At 39.9% G+C, this 13,451-nt stretch overlaps 1 protein-coding gene across 2 annotated transcripts in view; it reads right to left on the minus strand.

The window, feature by feature from the left end:
• The window catches only part of cpeb2 (cytoplasmic polyadenylation element binding protein 2), a 116,889-nt gene that overhangs the window by 100,758 nt on the left and 2,680 nt on the right, over positions 1-13,451 (minus strand). For both annotated transcript variants that reach the window (XM_055638827.1, XM_055638828.1), the window contains exon 2: positions 12,523-12,801. In XM_055638827.1, the coding sequence (XP_055494802.1) occupies positions 12,523-12,801 (279 nt within the window). The remainder of the gene's footprint in view (positions 1-12,522; positions 12,802-13,451) is intronic.

Raw genomic sequence — 13,451 nt, forward strand, 5'->3', positions numbered from 1 at the left:
CTTTCGTAATTCAGAAATTGTCGGTCTTCGGAATGGAAATTTTTTTGCGTAGATTTTAATGGCTGGCTCAGTGGTAGAGTGCTCGGCTCATATCCGCAAGGTCGCGAGTTTGCGCCTTGATCCTGGCAGAAGAAGTTGGAGCGGGGCTGGGCTGGGCTGCTGCTGGCTGTGGGTCTCTCGGTTCTCCGTGCTTGCGGTGGGCCTGGTGGTCGACGTCCAATTGGTCCTGACGTCTCCGGTGACTGCACAGACCTGCAGCCATCGCCGTCGTGAAGACAGTACAAAGCCCCCACGCCCGTGCAATGAGCGGGGAGCTGGAGGGGGGAGGGAAGGGGTCACACACATGGCCGGGAAGCAGAGGGGTGTAGGTGGGGTGAAATTGAAGGGGGCGACAATTTGCTGCTGCCTGCACGCTAAGTTTAAAAGTTCCCACGCAAGACTCACGATACACTGTGTATCGTGTCTACCGTGGGAACTTTTTAAACTCAGCGGGCAGGTAGTAGCAGATTGTCAATTATTAACCCTCCCGCGCAATATACCCTCACCTTCTCTTTTATGAATGGGGATTTAGTTCCCCTTTCTTCGAGGACCGACCGGAGGTTCCGCTGTCACCTCTGCGGGCCGCCCTCGGTGAACGTTTTCAAGGACCTTTCTTCAAGGACCGAAAAAATGTCGCTATTCGGAGGTTTTCGTTATTTGGCCGCCCTCGGTGAACGTCCTGTCTCCCTGTCCCTGGGATAGTAGGGGGCGATCAAACCGCCCACTCCCCCTCCAACGCGACCCCAAGAACAAGAAGTACCTTCAACACTATCAGCTTCTGCCCATACACTGCGTGTTCCTCTGAAGTTGGAACGGGGCTGGGCTGGAGTTGCTGATCTGGGATCTCCGTACTTGCAGTGGGCCTGGGGGTCGGTGTCCCGATGAGAGGGCGCAGCTCGGGCTGTGGGGGAACTGCCACTTGTTGCCGTAGCGGCCCATCGGGGAGCGGCTTCTGGTGGTCCCGACGTCTCCGGCCAGTTTGCAGTTTTCCTCTGGAGTTGGAACGGGGCTGGGCTGCTGCTGGCTGTGGGTCTCTGGGATCTCCGTGCTTGCGGTGGCCTGGGGGTCGGTGTCCCGTTGGTCCTGATGTCTCCGGTAACTGCACTGCGCTGCTAGAATCGCCGACGTGAAGACAGTGCAAAGCCCCCGCGCCGGTGCAATGAGCGGGGAGCTGGGGAGGGAAGGGGTCACACACATGGCCGGGAAGCAGAGGGGTGTAGGTGGGGTGAAACTGAAGGGAGCGACAATTTGCTGCTGCCTGCACGCTAAGTTTAAAAGTTCCCACGCAGGACTCACGATACACTGTGTATCGTGTCTACCGTGGGAACTTTTTAACCCAGCGGGCAGGCAGCAGCATATTGTCAATTATTAACCCTCCCGCGCAATATACCCTCACCTCTTTTATGAATGGGGATTTAGTTCCCCCTTCTTCGAGGACCGACCGGAGGTTGCGCTGTCACCTCTGCGGGCCGCCCTCGGTGAACGTTTTCAAGGACCTTTCTTCAAGGACCGAAAAAATGTCGCTATTCGGAGGTTTTCGTTATTTGGATCGTCGGATAAAAGGTTGTGCACCTGTACTTAAATTAAAGGCTATATTTTCATTAAATTATTGCCCATTTATCTCTTTTTTTCATATGTTAATCTACATTTTATTCATTTACAGTGCTGATCAATGACTTGTAAATTATCAGGTCATAAGGAATAGGAGTGGAATAGGCAATTCGGCCCATCAAGTCTACTCCGCCATTCAATCATGGTTGATCTACCTCTTCCCTCATAACCCCATTCCCCTGTCGTCTCCCCATAACCTCAATGTAGACTGTACTAATCAAGAATCTATCTCTGCCTTAAAAATATCAACTGATTTCGCCGCTACAGACTTCTAGGCAATGAATTCCACAGATTTACCACCCACTGACTAAAGACATTTCTCCTCATCCCCTTCCTTTGATTCTGAGGCTATGTCCTCTAGTCCTAGACTCTCCCACTAGTGGAAACACCCTCTCCACATCTACTATATCCTATTCTGTATGTTTCAATGAGGTCTCCCCTCATCCTTCTAAATTCCAGCAAGTACAAGCCCAGTGCCGACAAACAATCATCAAAGGTTAACCTACTCATTCCTGGGGTCATTCTTATAAACCTTCTCTGGACCCTCTCCATAGCCAGCATAGTCTTCCTCAGATATGGTGCCCAAAATTGCTCACAATATTTCAAATGCAGCTATACCAGCACCTTATAGAGCCTCAACATTACATCCCTTTTTTTTGTATACAACCTCTTGAAATAGCATTGAGTTCGCTTTCTTTACTACCGATTCGACTTGCAGATTAACATTTTGGGAAACCTGCACCAGCACTCCCAAGTCCCTTTGCACCTCCAATTTAGAAAAGAGTCTACGCCTTTATTTCTACTACCAAAATGCATGACACCACACTCTGCTACACAATATATTCCATCAGCCACTTCTCTGCCCACTCTCCCAACCTGTTCAAGTCCTTCTGCAGAGACCCTGTTTTCTCTACACTACTTGCCCTCCACCTATCTTCGCATCATCTGCAAACTTTGCCACAAATGTAAATGTATTAATACATCTGAAAGCAGCAAAACCAAATTGCCACGAGTGAGGAGCAATGCCTTCTGGAGAATCTTAATTAGTGATAAGTAATTATTTGGCTGAAATGTTGGTACCCTCAATATTTGTTTGTAAATGCAAGTATAGTACTCTCTAAAACATGATTGTTGTGCCCACTCAATGTAGACTGTAACTATACTGCACATCACAAATTAGTTGCCATGCGCTGAATGGTGCAACGCCTGAAACCTCATTGGAACACCCACCGTTCATTGGCTCTCTTGCAGCAATTAATCATTCCCTGCTCAGTGTTGAAAAAATGCTGGTTAGGACTGTGGTGTGTGGTGCAGACGCTCGGCATTGAGAATGTGGGGCTCGGGGCTAAACAGGACGTGCAGGCCATTGCTAAGAACTGACAGTACCCACTCCACGTGTTGACAAACCACTGGATCCTGCAGTCTCTCTCATCTTTTATTGGATGTAATGTAAAGTGCTACTCCACTTTTTTGCCTCGTCAACTTCAAAAGCCAGTGATCACTGCTGACTTTTCATCTCAGAAATCTGTGGGCTGGGGTGAGCTGTGTAACTAAGAATGAGAGGAAGGAAAACAGCAGCTTCCTTCATAAGCAGCAGATACCCCAGCTCCCCGAAACCAACCTTTCCTTGGAAGTATTTTCACGCCAAAAGAAGCAAATAGAGAAACATAGAAATTTAGGTGCAGGAGTAGGCCACTCGGCCCCTCGAGCCTGCACCGCCATTCAACACGATCATGGCTGATCATCCAACTCAGTATCCCGCACCTGCCCTCTCTCCATACCCCCTGATCCCCCTAGCCACAAGGGCCGCATCTAACTCCCTCTTAAATATAGCCAATGAACTGGCCTCAACTACCCTCTGTGGCAGAGAGTTCCAGAGATTCACTACTCTCTGCGTGAAAAAAAGTTCTTCTCATCTCGGTTTTAAAGGATTTCCCCTTTATCCTTAAGCTGTGACCCCTTGTCCTGGACTTCCCTAACATCGGGAACAATCTTCCTGCATCTAGCCTGTCCAACCCCTTAAGAATTTTGTAAGTTTCTATAAGATCCCCTCTCAATCTTCTAAATTCTAGAGAGTATAAACCAAGTCTATCCAGTCTTTCTTCATAAGACAGTCCTGACATCCCAGGAATCAGTCTGGTGAACCGTCTCTGCACTCCCTCTATGGCAATAATGTCCTTCCTCAGATTTGGAGACCAAAACTGTACGCAATACTCCAGGTGTGGTCTCACCAAGACCCTGTACAACTGCAGTAGAACCTCTCTGCTCCTATACTCAAATCCTTTTGCAATGAAAGCTAACATACCATTCGCTTTCTTTACTGCCTGCTGCACCTGCATGCCTACCTTCAATGACTGGTGTACCATGACACCCAGGTCTCGCTGCATCTCCCCCTTTCCCAATCGGCCACCATTTAGATAATAGTCTGCTTTCCTGTTTTTGCCACCAAAATGGATAACCTCACATTTATCCACATTATACTGCATCTGCCAAACATTTGCCCACTCACCCAGCCTATCCAAGTCACCCTGCAGTCTCCTAGCATCCTCCTCACAGCTAACACTGCCCCCCAGCTTAGTGTCATCCGCAAACTTGGAGATATTGCCTTCAATTCCCTCATCCAGATCATTAATATATATTGTAAATAGCTGGGGTCCCAGTACTGAGCTTTGGTGTACCCCACTAGTCACTGCCTGCCATTGTGAAAAGGACCCGTTTACTCCTACTCTTTGCTTCCTGTTTGCCAGCCAGTTCTCTATCCACATCAATACTGAACCCCCAATGCCTTGTGCTTTAAGTTTGTATACTAATTTCTTATGTGGGACCTTGTCGAAAGCCTTCTGGAAGTCCAGATACACCACATCCACTGGTTCTCCCCTATCCACGCTACTAGTTACATCCTCGAAAAATTCTATAAGATTCGTCAGACATGATTTACCTTTCGTAAATCCATGCTGACTTTGTCCAATGATTTCACCACTTTCAAATAATTTTTGAATTCACACTATGTTCCTGGCATTCTACTGCTGTCAGTATTGCATCTCATATATAGAATCCTATAATGACCCCTTTTGGTACTGATTCCATAAACATACATTTCTGGTAATGTAGCCTGAATACAGATAGGCACCAGAGAAGATGCAGCTTGTTTCCAGTAATTTCATTGATATTTGTTAAACTAATCCTGAACATCAACCAGAAATTACATTAATTAACTATAATTCTACATCTATAAAATAAATAGTAAGTTGAGAAATTTTAAATAGGTCCAAAAAACGGACTGCAATATTAAAAAGCCGCATTTTGGTTTTACTTAAACAATGCAAAAAACATTAGACACTGTACGAGGCTTGAAGAGCATGAATATATAAACAAAATGCAGAATTCACAATTTTTTGAACATTTTTCTCATTTACTGTTCCTTCATGTAGAATTGTCATCCAGAATGACACACAAATACAAAACGTCATTCAATTACTCTTTCTCTGGGATACCGTTTCTGGTTTGCAATTGGTTGCAGTGGCAATAAATTTTATTTTATGAGATTCTTTGTTAGATTTCCACTTGGAAGCAGATGCCTAGAACTGCCGAGTCATTCCATGAAAAAAAACTATTCCCTTTGAGAGAAGAGGTCCACTGCTGAAGATGGTGCAAATCAGGAGGTTGTATGATTATTTTTCCCTGACCTGTGGCTAAGCTGTGATGGGAAACTATTGATTCGTCCAAGCAGGGATTTGGCACCCAAGGCTCATTGCAGGACATTGGGAAGTAGAATGAAATAATGATGAACCATGATATTGTAAAAGCTGGTCATATTTCCCACAGAACGTGTTACGGAACAGGGTCATGGATTGAATGGGCAAATAAATAGCTGAAATCTGACACTTTAACATGAGGTGTTGTCTTTGTTTTCTGCAATTTAATATTTTAGAACCTATCAACAAGAATGTTTCTCTGTATGACCACATAATTCCATTGTTGATCCAATATATAAACATTTCAATCAATATGATGAACTGTAACCTAAACAAAATTACATACCCATACTCCCAACAATCTGTTGTTGGTTACTAATTTCTAACCTTTTCTTCTCTGCATTTGCTCAGTTTTGAAAAACAAAGTGTAACCATCTATCAAATATCATAGAGAATAAATACATTTTACAGCTATGTAAAATTATCATATTACTTATTATACATTATCCCACAGCCATGACGTCACGACAGCTTGCTACACAAAAATGGTGGTCATAGAGACAACAGGAGAAGAAAGTTTCAACAACACTGGCAATAAAATCTATTTTGTTTGTTCATACCATTCAAATTTAATTACATCACTTTGTTAATACAATGACAAATGTCAGGCCATTGTTCTACCTCTTGGAGGAAGCTCTAATGTAGACTTTCCAAGATTGAATTAAATATATAAAAAACAATTCCTAAATTGGATCGTAACAAATGCAATGTTAAAATTTGTGTCGCTGTGAGTCATGGCACCAGCAACAATTGAATTAATTATGAAAGCAATTGTATTACTGCTCACATATGGTATATTTTTCTTTGCAGGAAGAGTCGTAGAACCAGTATTTTGTTCCCGCAATTGAGCATCAGGAGAATATAATGGTAGCTGGTTTGACGATTCAGGATATTTGCCTTTCAATTTAAATATGTATCAATGCCTTCCTTAAAATTATGTCTATAAAAAAACAGATTATATTCCGATGCAGAATGATTGCTGAGACTTCTATCCTTGAGAGGAGCGTGTTGAGCTATATATTATCAATTATAACTAAAAATGATAACTGATGATTTAAACATATTTTATATCAGTTTTTCACTAGAGAATACAAGCACATTCCAGAAATAGCAATGCATAAGGAAATAGGAGGATCTCAAGAACATGACAATCATCAGGTAAGTTGAACTGAGCACATTTTTTGGAGCTGCAGTCCGACAGGTCTCCAGATCCTGGAGGACCTCATCCGAGATTCTTAAAATGTGACTAGTGAAACTGGTGAAGTGTTATTTTTAATCTTTCCAAATTCTCTAAATGCAGGGAAGGTTCCATTAAATTGAAAAATAACAAATAGAATTATTTATTCAAAAAGCGAAAGTAGGTAAACCAGTTAACTTAACTATAAGGAAAAATGATTAATAAACAATTATTAAAGTTATGATAATTTTACAGTAATCAGGCAGTTTTGTGAAAGGGTCAATTTACTAGAGCTCTGTGAAGAAGAAACCTAAACCATTATGAATTATATTTAAGATTTCTAGAGAGCATTTGATAAGGTGATGCAAAAGTTGTTACCAAAAATAAACACTTGGGATATAGGATGTAACAAATTGGTATAAATAAACGACTGGCTGGCTAACAGGAAACAGTTGCATGTGCAATTTTTTTTCTTTCTGGTGACAGGATGTAATGACTAGTGTGTTTCAGGTTTTTTCCAATTTATACAAACGATGGCACCCAAGTTATAGTTGTTACATTTTCTGCAAGATCAGATGAATGGAATACAGTGGGAATACAAGGAAAAAGATAAAATGTCAATTTTAGTGAGAAAATGTTGTTGGTCTTGGTGAATACTGGGCTTCAATAAAGATGGTGAGCAGAAACAAGGCAAGATGTTTAAGGTTTACTTCTTGAATCCATTATTTTTAAGTGTCATTTGAGGGGACAGGGATAGTGGAGTGGTATACTCCTCCTGTCAGAAGTGGGAAGAATCAAGGAACAGTTATGTATTCTGACAACTGTACCTGACCCACTGTGTTGCTCCAGCACTTTGTGTCTATCTTCAGTAGAAAATGGATGTTTCTATGGCTACAAGCAAGGATGTCTCCGAGCAGGCATACGACATTGAGAGGGGAAGATGGACAGCCAGATGCCATGGCCCATATTGGTACCAATGACATAAGTAGGAAGTGAGATGAGCCCCACAAAGAAAATGTAGGTATTTAGGTAATAGGTTAAAAAACACTGGACTTCCAGGGCTATAATCTTAGGATTTCCACCACTGCCATGAGCGACTGAGGCAAGAAGCAGAATGACAGTTCAATTCAAAATGTGGCCAAGCAGCTGATGCAGAGGTCTTCGGATATATGGATCATTGGTCTCTCATGTAGGGCAGGTGGGACCTACACTGGAAGGATATAAATCTTGAGTGCTACTTGAGATGGTTTAAACTAGAGTAATGTGGATACATTTACAGTTTTGATCAGTGCATAGAACTACAATATTGTGACCATCACAAAGACTTAGTTGTGTGAGGGACAGGACAAGTAGCTCAATGTTTCAGGTTTTTGATGGAGGTAAAAGAGGTGGAAGAGTTGCATTACTTATCAGGGAGAATGTCATAGCTACACTCAAAGGATGTACTGGTGGATTCATCCACTAAGGCAACATGGTTAAAGCTCAGAAATAAGAAAAGTGCAATCATTCTGATGGGATTATACTAAAGGCTTCCCAATAGCCAACAGGTAATAGAGGAACAGATATATGGGCAGATTATGGAAACATGCAAAAGCTGTGAGTAACTTTAGTTTTCCCAATATTAATAAGGACTTCCTTAGTGCAGGAGGATTAGATCATAAGATCATACGTGATAGGAGTAGAATTAGGCCATTTGGCCGATCAAGTCTACTCCGCCATTCAATCATGGCTGATCCATCTCTCCCTCTTAACCCATTCTCCTGCCTTCTACCCATAACCTCTGACACCCGTACTAATCAAGTATCTATCTATCGCTGCCTTAAATATTGCCACCACAGCCTTCTGTGGCAAAGAATTCCACAGGTTTACCACCCTCTGCTAAAGAAATTCCTCCTCATCTTCTTCATAAAAGAACATCTTTTAATTCTGAAGCTATGACCTCTAGTCCTAGATTCTCCCACTAGTGGAAACATCCTCGCCACATCCACTCTATCCAAGCCTTTCACTATTCTGCAACTTGATAATAAGGTCCCCCTCTCAGATGGGGTAGAATTTGTCAAGTGTGCCCAAAACAGTTTCTTGGAACAGTATATGGATAGTCCAATTGGGGAAAATACCACACTGGACTTTGTTTTGTGAAACAAGCCTGGCTAGGTGACTAATGTTTCAGTGGGAGAGCATTTTTGGAACAGCAATCTCAACTCCTCAAGTTTTAAGATAGCAAAAAGGACAAGTCTTGATCTTGGAAGGGGGATTTTGAATCGGGGCAATGCAAATTACAACATTGTCAGGCAGGACAGGGAGGGTAAATTGGGAGCAGCTGTCATTGGGAAAGTCCATATCTGACATGTGGGAGTCATTTAAAGAACAGCTGATCAGAGTTCAGGACCAGCATGTTCTGAACTCGTGTTCATTTTGAGGGAAATAGAACAAAATGTGAAGACATTTTAGGTCAGATATATAGGGAAATTTATGAGATCACATCTGGAGCATTGTGTACAGTACTAGTCTCCTTATTTAAAAGTAGTTTACAAGAGTTAATCAAACTATTATCTGGAGTGCGGGTCATCGTGTGAGTAAAGGTTGGACATTTCTAGACCTCTATCTGTTGATGTTCAGCTGAAAAGATGACTTAATTGATGCACAGAGGATTCTAAGATGTACAAAAGGAGAGCAGGGTTTCTCCTCCGGGAGAATGTAGAAAGAGTGGGCAAAATTTTAAAACTCAAAAGGCAATTGAAGCAGAGTTGTGGACCATTTTTCACAGTACAGGTTTTTACTCGGAGGTAAGTACATAGAACAGGAGCATTAATTGCAGCATAAGCAAGTTGAATTATTTTAGAAATAGTGTAAGGCAAGGATGCATTTAAAGAAAGCTATATAGGTACATAATCAATGCATTTAATGAAAGCGTTAAACAAACTGTAGTGTAAAAAAGTGGTCACGCTAAGTATAAATAAGGCTATGGATGTTCACTGCCTTACACCATTTCTAAAGTAATTAAACTCAAAGAAGGTAGAAATCAACCTATTGATCCTTGTTTTTGTGGAAAGTAAAATTAACTAGCTTCAAATATTCAATGTCAAAGTTGTATACAAAATCATGCATAATCATGGTTAGAATGACATAGTTGTCAGTATGCAGAGGAAAAGATGTTGAAAGTTTTTATTTAAAGTAAGTTTGTTTCTCTAGTTAGCTGGTCAGGTTTGGCTACTTTGATTTTTGGATAATACGTATTGTCTCTTGATTTCTCGTTAACAATAGAAAGAACTGCAAGAAAATAGCCACCTGCCATCACAGCAGCAAGAATCTGCTCCATATCTAAAATGAAGCACATCTCAAAATCTGATGCCATCTGGCCTGCAATTTTATATTTGCAAATCAAAAACAGGTCATAGAATTTCCCGAGCTGAAGAAGGGTCTCGACCCGAAACGTCACCCATTCCTTCACTCCAGAGATGTTGCCTGTCCCGCTGATCTACTCCAGCTTTTTATGTCTATCTATAGAATTTCCTGATGCATTACTAGATCTTTTAGTTTATACTACTTTGTTACACATGATAAGTAGGAAAGGAAGCTCATTTTGATAATTACTCCATAAATTAAGCATTATTTCTTTGCAAACAAAGCCAAAGCATACATTATTGTTGAATGTTAAATCTAAACTTGATTGACCTGAATGGAATAGATTGCATTTACAGCTCAACTTAGCCTGTCCTGCAAATCAATCAGGAAATATTTCAGTTCACTAATTCACAATTCTACTTTAAGACACGAGGCTAGTGAGTAAAATGGTGCTTTCCAGTATTTTCGAGCATTCCTACAACTGCCGTGCCAGCTCACAAAACAAAATGGATAGCATTTACAGTCACAGGAAGAATAACTGTCTTTTTCTTGTGTAGATTAATGTAACAAGATTGGTTTTAGTAAGCAGCTTTTTTGTATAAATGATTTAGCAATTACAATGCAATGATTGTTTGTGAAATTGGACAGCAAATGTTGCTCTCAAGAATGTAGTAATTTGAGAGAGGCTGAGCAATTGTGAAGAATGTCATCATGATGTGCTTAAAAAATAAAACAATGGCATAATTTAGAGTGGGGATGTATCTGTGTTCTACAAAAAATGATACTCTGATTTTAGGGCTCAGAAGCATCCCTCTACCCTACATATTGATGAAATAATTTGTAAATTCAATGGGGAAAAAAGGTAATCTAGAACAGATAAAACAAGCCACATTTTTCTATGTGATCCTCCTTCTTAGGTAGGTCATTAGGTTTGAGAACGTGCTTCAGGGGGAAAATTCTATGAAATTACTTTTCCAAGGGGTGGCTATTGCACATCATTGATCTATGCAATCTTCATAAAGTGAGTTTATTTAGTTAATTCTACAATTTTTATACATTAAATATAATGACTGAATGAGATTATTAAAAAAAATCATGAGTATATTCCTAATACAATACATCACAGAAAAACTTCATGATTCTAAATGGATGCACATCACTTACTGTACGAATAGCCTAAACCTATGAACTTAAACTTGAGGGGAACTGATCCCTTTTGATGCTGGTGTTAAAACTGTGAAATGGTTTATGAAATGGCTTCATTTGAAAGACATCCACCTATGTAATCGTAAGCAACTGCTCCAGATACCACCCTCTAAACTATAGATTGCAGGCGCTGCATGTAGATCACCTACATTGTGATCTTCAAATCCTGATTCAACAAATAGTCCAGAGGCACCAAAAACCACTGGAATCGTGAGCAAAAAACAAATGCTAAAGTAACTCAGCTTTTGTGCAGGACATGGACAGGCATGTTTAGGGTTGGGACCTTCCTTCAGAATAATTCCCCCCCACAGATACTGTCTGACCCGCTGAGTTCCTCCAGTAATTTGTTACAAGACTAGTCCCCCTGGAATAGAATGTTTCCACCATCAATTCATTTAAAGATGAGATAGAACCCATTTAATTCTACGCATCTCAAAATTATTAGAATCTGATTCACTGACAAATGTGAACTACATGGAAGGAATTAGTATCAATTTGCAAACTACAAATCATGGCTAACAACCAAAATGAATTTTCCGAGTGACAAGCATGATAAATCAGGCATTGAGATGCATATTCACTCAATATAAATGTAATATCTTGCAGCATGTTTATTCTTGGAATTTTTTTAGAACAAGCTTTGTGCTATGGCCAGAAAAATTACCGTCTTCAAAGGCAAAACCCAAATGGTCTCCTTCTCGAAAGATGACCTCTATCATTCAAAATAAACAAGAAAAAATGATCAACATTACTTTGTTTCCAAAGGCTGATTTTTTTGCTAGTTTTCCCTTCGGATCAAATATTTGTGATGTGCAAAATTAGCTGTCAAAATGAAGCTTTTGTACTCATGACAGAATCACAGATTTGTTCATCTCAACTCAATACAGTATACTTTTAAGTAATGGTAGATACAAAATCCAGTGCTTACCTCAAATCAGTTAAACAAAACAAATCTATGCTCAACCATGTCCGAATGTCCTGACACATTTTTGCTGATTGCTTAATACTTGCTGATGTTCACATTTAATTATATTTTACTTAAAGGTGGTGTAACTCGTTCCCTAAAAACAATACCAGTCAGAGCCAAAAAAAAAGTAAAAATGTCATCCGAACCCTGGAACCTATGTCCCACTGGTCGTTATACATAATAATTTACCATCTATAAATATTTCATTCCTTCATGACGTTGAATTGAACAATCCATAAAGAAAAACATACAAAATTTAGATTGTATAAATATTCAAATATCATACTGTGGCACATGGAAAGAATTATAGCACTATTGTGATTATAATTTTGTTTTAAGTTTCTAATCAATCTTACTGTTCCAGGAGCATATTTTGTTTTTGACTATTTGCCTGCCAATAAAACAGCATGTTCTGTTCTTACCTGTAAAGGTAACAGAGTGTTGCTATTGTTGTCCGTCCTGAAAACATTGTCTTCAATCCAAGATTTTGGTGTCAGTGTTGGGGCTGAACGAGGAAATTTTGGTGGTGCTATAATATTACTGGAGAAAGGTTTCTTCAGTGGAGAGATTTGGTTCATGGTTGTTGGCATTCCTACACCTCCTGTTCTGCGGTGATCCCTTGTCTGCATGCCTCCCCAAGAGACTCCTGCACTCCAGCCACTGCTCTGATGGCTGTTCCATGGAGACTGTTTCATTACTGGCTGATAATATTAAACATAATACATATATACATTTAGCAACTGGACAATTACAGGAGTTTAATTGCAGGAGAATTAACATAAAACAAATTGTGTTCATCTTTGTACAAAGATGAAAATACCAACCTTTAATTTGTGCACACTGGAAATAGCTATTCCTTAATTAAAAAAAAAATCAAAACCATCAAATGTTGAAGAATTTATCATTCTACTTTATTTTACTACTAATTGTTTTACCGATGTCTGATCAGCTAATTTCAAAATGTTATAATTAATCTTGTAGTTCCTTTAAAAAAAAAATAGCCATATTTAGGTGATAAAAGAGTGGTATACAAAAACACAATGCAAAATAACATTTTATTGACAATTTTGAAAAAAAATCTCAGTTCAATATTAATATTACTGCGAATATTTTTTTTTAATGCATTGAGAAATTTGATCCTCTGATTATATGTTTTTATTCAACCTATTCGGTTGAAAAATATGAACTGCCATTCAAGTTTTCTAAAGCAATCTTCCACAATATGGGATGGAAGTATATTCAGATAGAATGAAAAAGTTAAAGATTTAAATATTTATGATGTAATTTAAATCATGTTGTATATTTTCTGCCTGTTTAAAGGTAGAGATTTTTCAAATTTCCTTGTCTAGGT

The sequence above is a fragment of the Leucoraja erinacea genome, chromosome 1 (assembly GCF_028641065.1).
Source record: "Leucoraja erinacea ecotype New England chromosome 1, Leri_hhj_1, whole genome shotgun sequence".
In the NCBI taxonomy this organism is placed as follows: Eukaryota; Metazoa; Chordata; class Chondrichthyes; order Rajiformes; family Rajidae; genus Leucoraja; species Leucoraja erinaceus.